Source organism: Haliaeetus leucocephalus, unplaced genomic scaffold (genome assembly GCF_000737465.1).
Source record: "Haliaeetus leucocephalus isolate CR32 unplaced genomic scaffold, Haliaeetus_leucocephalus-4.0 Scaffold849, whole genome shotgun sequence".
Lineage (NCBI taxonomy): Eukaryota > Metazoa > Chordata > Aves > Accipitriformes > Accipitridae > Haliaeetus > Haliaeetus leucocephalus.
Genome location: NW_010973285.1, coordinates 3958494 through 3975647, shown reverse-complemented (window position 1 = coordinate 3975647; position 17154 = coordinate 3958494). Strand labels below are relative to the sequence as shown.

Below are 17154 nucleotides of genomic sequence, written 5' to 3'. Positions count from 1 at the left end.
AAAAAACCCCCCCCCCCCCCCCCCCGATTTTAAACAGGCAGTTATGGCTTTTCTAGAAATTGCACTGCTTACTACAGACATCATAGCTAAGAACTTTCTTCAGAAGTAAAACTTCACATATTACCTAATAAATTCAGTTTACTGATTTTTACTTGCAAAAAAAAAAATACTAACAGATTAGAGTTGAATTACAGCCTGTATCTACACTCCTAGTGCTTACAAAAGTGTAAAATCCTTACGTTGTATATACCTCTAAAGTGAACTTCAAATCTTCAAACTTGTGGGGTAAAAATAAGCATAATAATAGAGGACAGCAGCACCCCATTCTCACCCTTGTTCAAGAAGGGCCAGGATCTTAAATATGTCAATCCTTATTCTGGACAGCTTGAAATAACTTCAAAAGAGGGGTGCCAATAATTTGATACTAAGTGCTTTCATAAAAATATTTTTGACTATAAAGTAGCCTATATCCCAGGGTACCCCAGTAGCTATTTCTTAATTTGCTCACCAAATAGAGTAAACACCATTTTCTTTTCCTAGATAAAAGCATGCGCTATTCCCACTGAAGTGACAGTCCCATCCTGTTCAAATGGCCGATGGCAGTAGGTCAAGGGAGTGTTTTCCTTTGAGGGGGAGGAGAGGAGAGTGTGATACTGTCCATCCCTTAAAGGGCTAGACAGCTTTTCATCTCTGCTTTCCCAAGGATGTGGTGTTTTGAAGCAGAGTGCTTTTACAGCTTCATGGAAAAACACCTACCAGGTTAGATAATGATCCAGTCATGTTCCAAATCACAAGTGGCAGTATCTTTCTGTAAGCTTTCTGGAAGAACTGACATTTTTTCTGACTTTTGCAAGAGTTTGAGTAGGACTGAACACAAATTGGCTTTTGAAAACTGAGCGCACTCCGCACCTCAAAAATGCACTTAGGCAGAGCAGCAGGGTGGAAGCAACTTTTTAAACAAACAAACAAAAAAACCACACAAAAAACCCCCAAACCAAACAAAAAAAACCCCAAACCAAAACAGAACCAAAAAACATCACCATAATATAGGTTTTTGAGCAAAACTTACTTTATCATCAGGCTTTTGAGATCCTGATCTTCACCTTCTCGTAACTCATATTTGCTTGTTAGAGACAGTGAAATCTCTGTTTTTGCAAGTTGAGTCAATGTGCTTTCCCTGTTAGGGTCATTGGGATCAACAGCTCCTTCCCCTGTAAGGAAACATTTAATTCAAGTTTGCCAACTTTCCCATGATTCAATGCATGAAGTGAACAAGAACGTGGATAAATCACTGTAAATCATCAGAAATATTAAGTTTATTAAATAGCTCACCCACTAAAAAGAAGCAGTCTTTTTTGGACTTTGAACAAGCAAAACCATAAGCCAGCTATTTATAAGCCCAGTTAGAATATTTTGGAAATGCCACCAATTCTTTCTTTTCAAGCTACTGATGTACAAGAGACTCACATGTCTTCTTCTCAAAGGAGAATACAATTTAACATCCTTTGTGCTAACATGCAGTGATAGTGAAAAACAAAAGAGTAGCAGCTATGTTAACAGGCTGTTCACTTGGAAGCTGGTATTATCCATGATATCCTCACTACTTTCAAAACAGTTCACGTCTTACTACAATTAAGACAAATTAACACATTTATTCCTTATAACTTTCTAATAAATTTGCATAATTTTAACACTTCATAATTGGATAATTGTCAAAATAAAAATGGCCGTTTTAAGAATTCTCCACTAACTTTTTTGTAAGTTTCTAGCCAACACTAGCAAATCTTAAGATCAGGTTATTAAAAATCACTTGTTTTCTATCTGCAATTTGAGCACAACTGGATCATTCTGCTTGAAGCATTGTTTAGATTTTTAATCACATCACCAATCTTTAGAGTGAACATTGCAGTTAGAAGAAGGTTCAACTCTAAGGAGCGATGTTACAAAAAGTGTTCAGAAAATAATTCTGTAGTAAATGAATAAGCTGTCACTATGAGAGACACAAGAGTATTTAAATCAACCCCCCATTTAATTCTGCCACTAGAGTGAAGTTAACCATAAAGACAAAGAACAGCATACCAAGGAAAGACTCTACATCAGGAACAGGTCCCAGCCCTTCCAGCAATTCGTTCAGCAGGTCATTTGGCTCAGCAGCAATAGCATCCTGGTGTTCTAATAGTAGCTATAAACAAACTTAAGTGAGGTCATTGTCCAAAAAACCCCATTCCCAGTGTCTTTATACTTGTAAGTAAATCTGGAGACTAAATGCTGAAAAACACAGACCTAATGTGATCAGGATTATGGAGGACCCAAGGGGGTAAGCATGCTCAGTTCTGGACTATGAATTTAGAATTGGTCTTGCTCTAAGACAGGTTGCCATGCTCTTCTGGCAATCATCTCTGGAGTATTGAACATAGCTGAGCAGAAGTTTAATTATGACTAACAAACTATCACAGACTAAAGGGCGACAGTCCCAAGCAGAGCATTTCAGTTCTGCATCCTGAACTAAGCACACAAAGGAATGAATACAGTGTTGGTGGTCCATAGAAAGATACCTATTTTCTGTATATCCATTCCAGTAGCTTACAATAGCGTCAGTGATACCTTTCAGAAATGACTCTATTTTATAAGCGAGAAACACGCTATACAGCACCTGCTCCACAATTTCTAATAGACTTAGAAGTTGCAGGAGATTAGAGAACATATCCACAATAACTCGCATTGCACCTGGGCACATTCTCAAGACTTTAAGCCACAAAAATACTGGTAAGTCAAGTTAATAAAGAGAATGAACAGGGCAGTAACATTTTCTTGAAAAAAGGCTCTCACTACCCATGAGAAAACCAACCTCATGCTAAGTTAGGTAAAGCCAGCAGCATTAGTGACTACTAGATTTAATAGTCCATTCCCCATAGAAACAAAATTCCTTACTTGGAGGACTCATGGAAAGACAGTGTCACCAAGCTTCACTGAAATTTAGCTACAGCAAAGCATGCACAGTAGGCAAAAATTCCAAGATTCTACGTATTTTAAACACTGCAAGTTATAGTCAGTCATATGTTACTGGTTACTAGAAACTACTGATGACTAAGAAGCCTGTGTCCAGAAAAAAAAGGCATTTCAGACATACTTAGAAGATAGAAGTGAGCATTATAAGCCCATAACCATTAATGTGTTTAAAACAAGTTTCTCTCTTACGCGCACCACCTACCCCGCACTGTACATAATGTTGACTATGATACTGTGAGAACTGCTGAGAAACACTACATGTGCTGATCAAAACTCCACCATGCTTGATGCTATACAAGCACAGAATGAAAAAGACATTCACAGGACAAATTCTCTGGGGCAAAGGCAAGGGATACATTGGGAAGTACCAAAACCAAGGCTGATGAATGCAACAGACCCCTCATTCCAGCTACGTCCTACAGAGGTATACAATGAAAATTAAGCTTGGGCAAGTAGCATGGGAGATGATGACTGAGGGCAGATTTGGGAATTTTTTGTGAAGCTGAGCTACGCATGACAACAGTCAAAATGTTTATGCTTCTCCTGTTATTCAAACTAATTTTTTTTGGAGCTGTGTGACCAGAATGGAAGGTTTAATTTACACTTGCAGGGAAGGTGCAGTGGGAGAAGACAACTCAGATGAAGGCTCAGCCTCTCAGAGGAGGTTTGGTGGAAGAGGTGGTGTGGGACAAGGAGGACCACCTGGTAAATATACTGCACACAGATAATGTACAGTCTTCAGACCTAATTGTTTGCTTCCTCCAGGCAGGCAAGTGTGCATAGTCATGTTATCAAAAAAGACCATCTCCTTGACCTCCTCTGTTTGGCAATTTACTGTCATTTAATTACTTCATATTTTGTAGAGTATTTTATCAGCTAATATAAAATTACATGGTAATACTTTGTCACATTAGGATCAAATAACATATTAGACATGCAACAAAACCTCTAAAAGGAATATTTGACCAAGACTAGTGTTTAAATGTAACCACTGATCATAAACATGCAGGTGTAGGTCTATGCCTTAAAAAATTAAAAGCAAGTATAGGCACAAAGACAATCCAGCAAATATGTTTTTAGCAGACTAGGCTATTAGTTTTCACTTGAATAAAGCTAACTTGCAATGTGGGGTACTGGGAGTTGCGTATTCTACCTTTTCCATAGTGTATCTGACAATATTTGTCGGAGGTGCTTTAAGGGCTTTTGGGGTGTCTGTTGGGGATTTTTTTGGCTTTTGCTGGGGGAGTGGGCATGGGGAGAGGGCAGAGGCAGGACAGTTTTCAAGCCAGGAAACAGACAGTAATATTCCAGCATTAGGAGGACCACGTTGTAGACATTTAACTTACACCCTAATGAGTCATACTACAGACTGCAGTTAATCTGTTCTTTACCCACGATAAAGAACTGGCAGGATGCTACAGCTTCAGTCCTCCTAAATAAGTAAAAAATGTCACACTATATTAGAACAAAACTGTTCCTCCTTCCCATCAGAAAATGTTATATTCTGATTGTTATTCAAGGTGATGCTTTTACATGGAAGCAGTCTTCTAGGAAAAATGCAATCTAATACTCAATTCTAGACTGTTTCAGAGATGAACTGAAGAAATTATTTCAAAAGGAAGAATGAACACTAAGCCTTCCCCTGAGACAGTTTGTTGCAAGTATTTCATAATCTATACATTAATAGTCTGTTGACTAGTATATTTTCATTGACTTACTGAATGTGTATTGATAATTTCTTCAATTGAGATATATATGACAGGTTTGCTAAGAGTCACCATATCAGAGTATTCATCGATATTGAATTTCTCCTCTGGTTCAGGAACATCACATGCTGCTTGAAAAAAATTCCTAAGATAAAATAAAAAATACTTCAATTATTGTTCCCTGTAAACTCACTTTAGTTAGCCTGTATAAAAAAATGTACAATCAAGTCTTTGACATACGTAATATTTCCCTTATAATCTGCAACGTACACTTATTGTTTGAAGGAAGACATCAATACAAATGACAAAGTGTTCTATCTTTCCTGGACAGCTGGTGGAACATTGTTTTAAAGGTAATTTTCTCTCTCCTTATTCAATAAGAAGTGATAACTTGGTAAATTTTAAACACTTGGAGAAGTCTGTATTTAATGCTCTAGATGTTACAAAAGGATTTCCACAAAAAGACTCTCTGATTTTATGAAGGCACTTTGTAATATGAAGTGTGCTGAGAAGAAATTATTTGAAAGAGCTGCACAAAATTACCACTTGGCCTACAAATGTTTAAAATGCTGTTACTCAGAAACTGAGCTGCTCAAAATGACAGAAAATGTGGTATTTTTTCTATACGCAAGAATCTTGAGAGGAAAAAATGGAAAGTATGGTTGAAGCATTACTTTGACATGACTAGCATGTACATGGAGTGCTGAGACCTGCTTCCCAGGACGACAGTGGGTCTTCTCCAAGCTACTGACAGCTTCAGGGATGTGCACAGACAACCAAAAACCAGCAAGGTCCTCCTGTCAGAGGACCAGTTTGTTTTCCAAAGTAAGATGACCTGAACTGGAGCAGCTGGGAGAAACAGGGTTTTAGATGAGGCCTACAAGGATGCTGCAGGAGCTGTCCTGCCTTCACTATGCCAGCCTTGTGCCGTTGAGGAGGATACACATCTTGGGCTCAGAGGACCTTTAAAGTTGGTATTAGGGGGAAAAAAAAAAGGGCTAGGATTCCTCAGTTTGGAAAGGAAAAGCTGAGGGACAAAATCAAGTTATACAAAATCAGAGTGGTGCTGCATGAGATGCGTGCAGAATTCATTCGTCAAATCCCACAATAATGGGAATGCAATGAAACTAGCAGGAAAATATAGTTTCAAATAAATGAAAGGAAGCACTGTTTTAACCAACAGGTAGCAAACTTCTGAATATTGCTACAGAAGGAGGTTGCAGAGGCAGATTATCTCGAAGGTTTAAGAAGGGTTTGGACAAATTACTGCACAAGTCCATGAAAGGAGGGCAAAAGATCTAGGCAGGGCTGGTAGCTTTTAGCATAGCTAATATCGCAGTTGGAGTTGCTGGGTGAGTACAAGGGGAACAGGCAGCTGGGAGCAGCCACCATTCACATCTGAGGAGGGTTTAGTTAAAGTACAGAGTACAGTCACGCAGAGACTCAGTTTTGTATAAAGGTAGCTTAATTAGGTGAGGCATTGTGCCTTCTGTAGTGATCAAAGGGCCAGCTAGAATAGGCTCTCTCTTTCATTAGCATTTGTTATTCTTGCTATATCACTTTCTACCCTATTGTTTCTTCATGTTTATGTCATGCCCTTAAATCCTTCAATAAACAGAATGACTAAGTTTAAGTACCTTTGTGCTCATAGCTGATCTCTCAAGGAAACCCATTATACGAACAGTGCATTTGCTTTCATGAAGGACAGACACTGAAGATAGAAGTTCTGAAAGTGAGTTTGTCACAATACTCAACAACATTTCAAGCTAATAATAGCAGTCACCCCATAAGATGGGCAATAATCGCAAAGAACTTGTGTCCCAGAGTGTAGCAAAACATGCAATTTCCTATGACGGTGCAAGATGAAGGAATAAAATCTGCATGGAGTCTCTCAGCAAAGATGAAAGAATAAAAACAAAACCTGAAACTTCTTCCTAACCATTAAGTTTTTTCCTCAGACAGAACATTCAGCTGTCCTCCTGACCCAAAGAACAGATTATTTCTGCTGGGTAATGAGTCACCCCACACTGCTCTCACAATCTGTGTTTGCAGTACAGAAGCCTTACTGCAACCAAGCCAGCGGAGCTGATCAGTTCTCAATGCTCAAGCAGAAATACAACCTGTTAACTCCTGTTTCAACGTCCTCAGCAGTGGGAATTTCTCTATGGTAGATCATTTAACTCTGAGCAGGGAGTTCCTATAAATGAGGAGTCGACCTGCCTTACTCATCCCTAGAGGAGAGATTTTACAGTGTAGGTATTTGTGAAGGCTTTGCATACCTGAACTTCTGGTATGTCTGTGAGAGGTAAGTGTTCATAGATGATAGATGTTCGCTCTCTCCTTCAAAGAGTTTGTTAGAAGCAGCATGCTGAAGGACTTTTGCCACACAACCTAGGTTCCTCCTCTGGTCAGGGTGTATCTGGCCCCCGGCTGTCATATCAATTATATCAAAACCATCAGGAGCAACAATGGCAGGGTTCATGTAGCGATAGTACAGGAGGTTGCCGACAATCTAAAAGAAAAAATTAAGTCTTCCGTTTGCATACAGTAATTACATTTTACAAAACATGATCAATCATTTCTACTTCTGAATTAGACCACAGGAACTCGTGCTAGAAGAATCCTTAAGACATACGTGTTACCCATGTGCCTAACTGAAAGAGCCTGTGGTCTTCTGTAAGATATGCCTCTTACAACACCTCCGTGAACATCAGTTATGGACTTTTACAAACACATTTCAATTTGGTGCTGGCTTTAGGTCAGCTAATGCAAGGCATTGAGTTGAACACAAAGACAAATACAACTCTTCTTTCTTCTAGATTTTGCAAGGTTTAGGTCTAGACGCTCATTGTCTGAAATGCTACACATATCTGCCAGCATTTAATGCATTCATTGACAAGGGACACATTGTTTCTCACGAGGACTGCACACAGCCATAAAAGACTAGAGAAGAGATTTTCCAAACTGCAATTGCTATAATGATGTTACAGTAACTTGTATTTGAAGCCACCAACTTGCAGATGGTGGCTTCAAATCATTCCTGATCTCGGAAACGGGCAGGACTGTTCTTTCTGCAATTTGCCTCAGCTTATGTGTAGTCACCTGCGGAACTTCCAACTTACACATTTAAAAGCTTTCATTTGGGTGCCTTATGCTCCATTTGCTACTCACTTTTTTCATAAATTGAGCAATGCCTTAAACTATATTGCTGGAGTGGTAGACAGAAGTACCCCACAAATACTGCTTGCAAGGATTTCCAATGAGTTGATAAAACACACAAAAGCAGAATTAATTTTTCAGCTGAGGAATTTGAAGTTCTCTAGGCACCAGGAGATATATATATATATATATATACACACATTTTTTAAACACTGAACAGTATCATTTTGAAGACTAATAGGGAAGTCCTATTGAAATGAATACCTTGTAATTTTAGAACCATTTCATTAAACACTAATGAAAATATCTTTACTGAAGTGCAAATAGTTCTAATTTGAGATAGTTGTCAGTCTCTCAGATGGCTTGAAGGCTCATGGAACAATTCTCCTAAGCCCTCTGAAGAGGCACCATGGCTGTGGTAGGTTAGCGGTGGCCAGTATGCCAGTATCATACTTATCACTCACAGTTTACTTTTCAGTCTGAACAGATCTCATTCCTACAACTTTTACAAGAAACTTAAGTAACTAATGTAATGATCTACTTGCAGTTCATTTTTAGAGCCCTTCCTGATTGTATTTAAATTACAATACTAATGCAATTTTTTTAATATATTATTCTTTAATACATTAACAACTTCAGGTGGGGGAAAACAAAAAAACCCAACCAACCAACCGCCACCACCAAAAAAAAAAAAAAAAAAAAAAAAGACCAATGTTCTCCATGAAATTATTGCTGGTGGTAAGGACCATAGTACAAAACCAAAACCCAAGATGACTCAGATAAACTCCAACCTTTTAAGAACAGTTACTGTCCAAAACAGGTTGAGCTTCCTCTTCCATAAGAATTGCTGAGCATCCAGATTAAGATAGCTAGGTTGTGGCACCTGTTCCCTTCCCCTCCCCTTCCACCACCACTTTGCCACCCAAGGAGTGCCAAGTTTCTTCAGTAAATGCTGATGTTCTCAGTTCCTTAGAATGCTTAGTGTCAATGAAAATCCCCTTTGGCAATAAAAGAACAAGTTGCTGGCAGTTTGCCCTCAGAAGTCTACCTTTAATAGTTCATCTTCTGTTGCATCTGGGAATTTCTCATGGAGTGAGCTCTTCAGAACTTTGGCTATATATCTCATTCCATAACTACGTGTAGAACAGATGAAAAGGAAAAACGTTGGAAAGACTTAGATGAAACACACACACACACAAAATCATTCTCATCAGCCAAGTTATTGGCTTTTTCCCCAGCCACTTAAAACACAAAACAAAACGATAATGGAAAATACAAAAAATTGCAAGTACAGGGAGACATACACCAGGCTGCTAAAGCACAGTAGGCATGGAGAAACCACCCCCTCTACTGGGGAAGTCATTCAAGAGGCACGTATTGCAAGCCATGTAACTTGAAAGGATCTCCATCACTCAGTTTCAAGTGAAGCTTCACTGTGCACACGAACTGCAGCTTGGAGAATCCTGACTCAGCACTTACGGCATCATATTGAGAGAAGAGAATATGGACGTGAGAACTTTGTCAGTTACTGCTCGCAAACTCTGAATCGATGATTCCAGTTTATTGACCACTTCTGTGTGTGTTAATGCTTGTTCTGTGGTTACATCGTATGGCAATTTGCTGCAAAGCAAACATATTAAATCAAGCTAAACATATTTGAGAATAAAATACTTTTTTTTTTCATAAGGGCCATCAGTGAACAGAAAAAAGTTTCAGAGAAATAAGTTGAAGTTGTCTAAGTAACAAAAGTCTCAGATGCATTAGTGTCATGGTTTAACCCCAGACAGCAACTAAGCACCACACAGCAGCTTGCTCAGGAGAGAATCAGAACAGTAAAAGTGAGAAAACTCATGGATTGAGATAAAGACAGTTTAATAGATAAAGCAAAAACTGCATGTGCAAGCAAAGCAAGACAAGGAATTCATTCACCACTTCCCATCGGCAGGCAGGTGTTCAGCCATCTCCAGGAAAGCAGGGCTCCATCACGCATAACAATTACTTGGGAAGACAAACACCATTACTCCAAACATCCCCCCTTTCCTTCTTCTTCCCCCAGCGGTATATGCTGAGCCTGATGTCATATGGTATGGGATATCCCTTTGGTCAGTTGGGGTCAGTTGTCCCGGCTGTGTCCCTCCCAACTTCTTGTGCCCCCCCAGCCTGCTCGCTGGTGGGGTGGGGTGAGAAGCAGAAAAGGCCTTGACTCTGTGTAAGCACTTAGCAATAATTAAAACATCCCTGTGTTATCAACACTGTTTTCAGCACAGATCACAAATGTAGCACTATCCCAGCTACTATGAAGAAAATTAACTCTATCCCAGCACAACTATCTTCCTTTTTTTGGAGAGGAGCAGTTTGTTTAGGTGGGGGTGCACAGGCCATCACTTGCACCTTCCCTTAATTACAAAAAGGGAATCCTAATTTAAGGCATGCATGTCCACATCCCAGTCCCAGTATAGCTCCTTAAAAGCCTGGGACACTACTAACATGCTGTTATAAAACCTGAGAAAAAGGCTATAAATTCTTCCATGGCATGGTCTACTACACTTGTAAAGATTAAGTAATTGACTATGGAAGTTCATGACCAGGAAAGTGATCCCTTTGCTGTTCAGAACAGGTTAAAGTACCTGTTTTTCAAGAACCTCTCCCCAAAAACTCTCATAGTGCTGCAGGAAGATGGGGAAGGGATACACAGGCACAAATGCAGTTTGTCAGAGAAAGAAAGGGAGAGCAGAACTGAGGGATCCCGCAAGTATTTAAGTGGCACAATATGTCTAGCTTCCTCACTCACCTAGCCTCACCGGACTGCATTTCTAGCTGGTTTACCCATGATTTGTACACATTCACAGGACTAGTGTTGATTATGAGGGACTTGTCCTCCATGATCTCCTTCACCACTGGGGCCAGGAGCTGGCGCAGAGTGTTCTGTCCACGAGCACCTCGATTGAAACTGACGACCATCTTAATGACGGTGGGGTTTCCAGTAACGATATCTTGTATCTGGTCTACCTTAGAGCTATATCAAGAACAGAAGGGTTCTCAGACATGACTTATGTATGCAGTTATCTATGTTTTCAAAAGCCACACTTTTAAAAATTACCCTATTTCTATGTTGAAACATGTTTATACAGTCTATTCCTTAGGCTTTCAGATAAAACAAGATTATAGAAACTACTACCTGAATTCTATGTGTTATAATAATGTCCCTGGAACATAACATAGTTAGTGACAGGTAATATATACCTGTTTCAGGCCCAAATACCTGTTCAGCAAATACCTGTTAAGGGCATAAAATAATACTTTATTGTTTCAGGATAAGCCACCACTCTCCACTTATAGAATATATATTTAAATAGAGAAAGAAAAGACTTTCTCCACCCGTAAATACTCAAGCACAAAAGCAAGAAACCCTAGTGTCTATTTTTTTCAAGCGATTTTTTCATGTAAAAATACTGTCCACCATAGAAAGACTTTTTTTCTGAACTGGAAATAGCTTGACTTAACAAATAAGTTACCCTGAAAACAAATTTCTCTAGTAACAAAAATATGTATACAATTTTACAGCAGTTGAAAGATTAACCATCAAATTCTTTTAGGTATGAAGTATTAATTGAACAGTCTGCAACACAAATTAACTAAAATCTTCTTGTGAATACACGTACTTTATCTCCTCTTCTAGAGCAGTTTTGAAGAGTTTGAGAAGCAGATATTCTTCTCGTTGATTGGAGGCATAGTTGTATAGAGTGAAGATGACGGTATCCATAAACTTGGTTGATTTGTTCTGTGGCATCTGGAAAATCAGCTTCGCCAGATACATAGGATTAGTCTACAAAACAAACAAATGATTTAAATGCTATTGTCCAGGACAAACTGCCCCCACTTGGGGGGCAGCTCTCTCTACATTTCCCATATATGTTGATTCCCATATATGTCACTTTTCCATACTGGCTTGACTTTTTTTCCAAATCCTAATGCATAAGAAACACTGAATACTGCACAGTTAGATATCTGTAATAGCAGTAAAGATTTTATTTGTAGTCTCCGAACAGTACCTCTGTGCATCAGGTCTATGTGCCCAATGACAGTGACAGTTTACCAGATGACAATGGCCATCTACCAAGAAGACACTGCATATTACATGTCCACTTAAGTATTAGAAGGCATCTGCCCTGGGAAGATCTAAAATTCTTCTGGAAAAACTTCAGCAAGATGAGATTAAAAAAAAAGCACAAGAACAGATGCATTATGTGCTGTTAGCTGCACAGCAGACAACTTCCTTGCCACCACATATCATGCACAGTAATAGTGAGAGTCATTTACATAGACTAAAAGACATGTGGAGGAAAATATTTCCCTCTGGCTTCAGTACAGACTGAAGTTATTCTCAAGAAAAAAAACAGCTGTATTTCTTGCACATTTTAAAGACAGCAAGGATTTTCTCAGTTACAGGAAATATTAGAAGTTGATCACAGTATTTGCTGCAGCCTGCATACTACTTTGGAAATCTTTTCATAATCATTACTACAATCACTAAAACAAAGCAAGCAATATATTTCTAGTTTTTCTTTAGCAATTTGCTGCCGTGTTAATTTTTACAGTAAGATTTACCTGTAAAAGGTAGAATAAATGTTGATAGGCCTCCAGTTTTTTTCTTCTTTCTTTACTCAAACCTTTGATACCCTGTTTGTCAACCATAACCATCTCTTCCAGCTGACTTTTGCTCTTTTTGTTAAGTTTCTTACTGTGCAGTACCACATCCTGCAGACAGATGATCAAAAGTCTGGATTATATATTCACAAAAAAGGCAAATTGGAAAAATTGCCATTTTCGCAATCATGTTAAATGCAATATTCCTCCAAGGGCCTTTATTAGCAACTTTGTGTATTTTGCTGTTCTATTCACTAGCCAATCTTTTGAACATCTTTATCTTGTCACCAGTATGGCTTGCCAACAGTGACCATCTGGGAAACCTGATCTCATGTACAGACTCATTCATCATTTAGTTAACAATGAACAAACTCTCAAATATGATCAGAAGTCTACTCCATTCTACCACAGAAAAGATGCTTAAAATCTGCCAAGCAATTACTGTTGTCCACAAGTAGCAAAACAAAGTGTGACATTCAGTAGCAAACTGACATACCACTCAGGACAAGAGAACAACCTCTACCACAAGGTATTTTGACAAGATTACTTAAGACACACAAAGAAAGTACTTAATATACCAGGACCATTTTAACTAATTGAGGGCGACCAAGCACTGGCACAGGTTGCTCAGAGAGGTTGTGAAGTCTCGACCCTTGGAGATATTCAAAAGCCATCTGGACATGGTCCTGGGCAACTTGCTCTGGGTGGCCCTGCTTGAGCAGGGGGCTGGACCAGATGACCTCCAGAGGTCCCTTCCAGCCTCAACCATGCTGTGATTGTGTAATCCTGAGCTCCTTCAACACATGGAAGTGCTCAGTGCATACTACCAAGGGAGTCTGAACAGAGCATACTGACCTGAAGAGTGATTCTGTTTTTCACCAGCAGTCCAATCTTTATATCCATTAAGTTCAAGTCCTTCTCCAGCTGTTGATTGGATCGAATTTTTGTAACCACTTCTTCCCTTAACCTTGTTACTTCTAGTTCTTCTTGAAAGTCTAAGTCACTTTGGTCCAAGAGGTAGGCAAATTTGCGCAGGACAGTCAAGGGTGGATTTTCAGCACCAACTACAGTTGAAGTAAATAGGCTTATTAGTTGACATAATACTGAACACCCCTAAAACCCTCCAGAAACTGATCAGTGTGCAGAAAATTTTGGAACTGCAGAGAGAAGTTTATGCCAGTTAGAGCAATATTTTTGTCACACTGTGTAAGCACAGCTATCCAAAATAGTTTCATCTGCAAAGCAATTGGTCTACAAACGCTTGCACCTGTTTTTGAAGGGGAATAGGAGGCTGAGAAATCCCAGGTGAGGTTTTTTTTTAAAAAAAAAAAAAAAAAAGACAACACAGTAACACCTCAAATGTACAACATTCAACTGTTACCACTTACTTAGTATTCTGTAGTCCTCCCTGGCTTTGTTTGCTCTGAGAAATGCTTGTATCTTCACAATTTCATCATTCTGGAAGGGACAAAGATTAGGCAAAGGAATCCAGTTATGACACATCTCTGCTCAGCAACACACTGCAGAACCTGCACCCTCTTTCCTGAGGTTCCCCAAACTGCCCATGCAGTCATATTACCCTATTTTAATGCTTCATGTTCAAAATGGAGAAAAAGGACTTACATGATCCTTGAAGTATTGCAGCCGTTTCCTATAAGCTCTCTTTGCTAGCCACATTTTGACCCATGACTGAATCTGAAAATTAAATAAAATTAAACAAAAACTTAACAGATACTCCACAAACTGTTGTGCACGTGTGTTTTAAACTCACTTCTGACAGTTCTCTTTGGCAGGCGTGCTGTTCTCATATGCTTGGGGCCATAGGTGACTGTACTGGGCTCTCACAGTCCAGTGACCAGATTAATGGGCTTCAACTGAAATAGCAAGTTGAGTTCAAGGCTCTACCACCCACATGTAGTATTATCTTTGGAAGTAATTTCTACCTTCATGTCTCAGCTCTCAGTTGTAAACCAGTCTCCTTCAGAGACAGGAGATCAATATCCCATCTGCGGTCTATGATCTACTCATGACATAGTATCCCATTAGCATCTCAGAATAGTGAACTTTTCAGATAGATTTGACAGGTTTTAATGGAATAATAACACACTGTCAGCTCAAATATTTTCTAATTTAGTATTATGGAAAGGGAAACATAAGGAAAACTCTATTATGAGCCAGCCAAGTTCAGCACAGCCTAGTAGAAGTCAAACACAGAGCTTTCAAGAAGCAATTTCCTTAAGTTGTCAGTTAAAGAACTTTCAACGCCATGCAGATTTCTGGACCATAAGACCATCCAGTTTGTGTTCCTAGTCTCTGATTTCCAGGTGGTGGACCACCAAGCCAAGGGATAAAGCATACTCAGGCCCCAAAACACAGTGGGATCTTACCTTAACAATAGCAGCAACATTGCCTTGAAGCACCTTTAATCTGTCAACATAGCTTTTCCTTTGTTTGAATCCTTTCCAGAAAGCCTATTTTACAAAAGGCAGGAGATCATTATTACTAATAAGAAACTAACATTTATTAAAATCTACATGCATACACTAAAATCATTAACAGTGTTTATCTTGTAGAGAAAAACTGCCATTGTGGCAAAAAGATAACTAAGGTATAAGTAAGCTTGCCTCTATATTTTTAAGGTGCACTGATACATTTCATGTTAATTTTGGCCAATCTCGGCACAAACATTTTGTTGTCCAATGCCATTTCCTTCCCTCCCCTGAAACCATCCTTACTCTTATCACCACTACACCCATATCCTTTAGCATCCCAGTCACTGGCTTCATGCCACACAGGGAAGAATCTGCCAGCTCTTGCCCATTACATCCAAAAGCTGTCCCCTACCTAGCTGAACCCCCATTGTTCCTGGACTGACCTCCTTCCCAAGTCTCTGGTCTTCCAGAGTCACTCAGGATCATCTTGTACCACAGATAACCTCCCAGTTCCCTCACTTGGCACCCCCTTTGCTAGCTCAGAAGCAAACTTTTGGCAAGGAACCCAACAACAGGGATAACACAAACTCTCACTGCCTTTACCATATTTTGCCTTTCATCTCTATCCAGCCAGTGACACCAGCCTTGTCCTCTACTTGTTGTCTTTTCACAAGTCATTTATATTTTAATGCCCATAGAACACAATCAGAGAACAACTTCATTCACATACATTTCTCCATATTTTGGAACCTGTTAACAGACCCTGAATTTCTCAAAGAACAGTGCAGTCCTGTACTGGGCTCAGACACCATGCCAGAAAATGAAAAGCCAATCCCAATGATAGCTGCTGAATTGTTAAATTAAGTTACTCTAAACTAAAAAAAATCAGCTGTACATTCTTCTCTAAGTTGGGGGGTGGGTGGGGGTGGGGTATTGATTGGTTGTTTTTCAATGCTGGAATAAATTGCTTCTAACAGGAGGTGGCTATTTCACCATTTAAAACCAGTGTGCATGCATTTGTCAGTGTTCACACCCTCAGCATAAAGTTTCCCTTATACTCCTTTTGGAGTTCAGCATACAAAAGGTATCCAAGAAATACTGCCAGAGCCTGAGAACACCAGGGTGGCTGCCACTCCCTACCCAGCTATGACTTCATGGAGCAGAGGCAAACCACTTCCAAGTGGGGATAGTCCAGAAAGGAATGTATTTCTTAAGTCATGCTTTGCCAAGGAATTTTTGCTTCAATACTCAACAAATATCTTCTGATCTTGTACTGTGCATAGTTAAGTGTACCACTCAAAACTTGAGCACCTCAGGATAAAGCCAGGGCTACGTATTTCTGAGCTTCTCCCACTGAAGTAACTTAGACTGAAGGTGGGCATGATCCATTCTTTAAAAACTGGATATTTGCTATTTAAAAGCACAATTACTCCAACAAGGACAAGAACATATTTGCAGATGTAGAGGTTTGAACTGCTGCTAATGAAAACAGGGAGACAGACCTATCTGAGGATTGCATCAGTGGTAGTAATCAGCCACATCAACTGTCGCATGCAGAAAGCTGCCCAAGTCATGTTACCTTCTTGTTCTAGAACAATACCTGTATTTTGATGGCAGATGGTTCCTGGTTTTGAAGGTATGCTTTTCTCTCCTGATAATTTTTTCTGACTAAGAATCCCCTTGCTCGGGCTTGCAGCTGAACAATCAGACTTTCATTAGCAAGCCACAGCTGCTCTCGATTGTAATCTGCTGTTACTTGCCCAACAATGCTCTGTTAAGAGATCATAGAAAAAGGTGATTTTTAAAAGGTGATTTAAAAGCAAAAAACCTCAAGCCAAAACCATCCTGGAATTTGGTCTGTATTCTCTCCATCATCTGTACAGCTTATATTCATCCTACACAAGCCCCTCTGACTTACCCCTAGATTTTAATCAGTATGAAGGAAGAACTATTTTGCTACCACTGAATTTTACATGAAGGGTAACTGAACTGCTTTCAAGCCTCAGTTATTCAGCTGGATATGATAGTTTGAGAGAGGTTTTTTTATGCTTTAGGAGTGTTCTGCTTTCCTAATACAAGTTTTTTGCAGAAGTCAGACACTAAGAAATACTAACTGAATTGGGAAGCTCTCTACAGAGAAACACACTCAAATACTGCTGCAGTCAGAATTTCAGAAGGACCTACACTATGACTTGAGCTGT

At 39.4% G+C, this 17154-nt stretch overlaps 1 protein-coding gene across 2 annotated transcripts in view; it reads right to left on the bottom strand.

Annotated features, from left to right (window-relative positions):
• Nucleotides 1–17154, bottom strand: part of IQGAP2 (IQ motif containing GTPase activating protein 2) — a 107855-nt gene that overhangs the window by 8478 nt on the left and 82223 nt on the right. For both annotated transcript variants that reach the window (XM_010582841.1, XM_010582840.1), the window contains 14 exons: nucleotides 16554–16724; nucleotides 14909–14992; nucleotides 14145–14216; nucleotides 13910–13979; nucleotides 13377–13585; nucleotides 12483–12632; nucleotides 11537–11700; nucleotides 10666–10890; nucleotides 9354–9494; nucleotides 8923–9007; nucleotides 6995–7227; nucleotides 4728–4860; nucleotides 2080–2182; nucleotides 1070–1211 (listed from right to left, as the gene is read on the bottom strand). In XM_010582841.1, coding sequence (XP_010581143.1) covers nucleotides 1070–1211; nucleotides 2080–2182; nucleotides 4728–4860; nucleotides 6995–7227; nucleotides 8923–9007; nucleotides 9354–9494; nucleotides 10666–10890; nucleotides 11537–11700; nucleotides 12483–12632; nucleotides 13377–13585; nucleotides 13910–13979; nucleotides 14145–14216; nucleotides 14909–14992; nucleotides 16554–16724 — 1982 coding nt within the window. The remainder of the gene's footprint in view (nucleotides 1–1069; nucleotides 1212–2079; nucleotides 2183–4727; nucleotides 4861–6994; nucleotides 7228–8922; nucleotides 9008–9353; nucleotides 9495–10665; nucleotides 10891–11536; nucleotides 11701–12482; nucleotides 12633–13376; nucleotides 13586–13909; nucleotides 13980–14144; nucleotides 14217–14908; nucleotides 14993–16553; nucleotides 16725–17154) is intronic.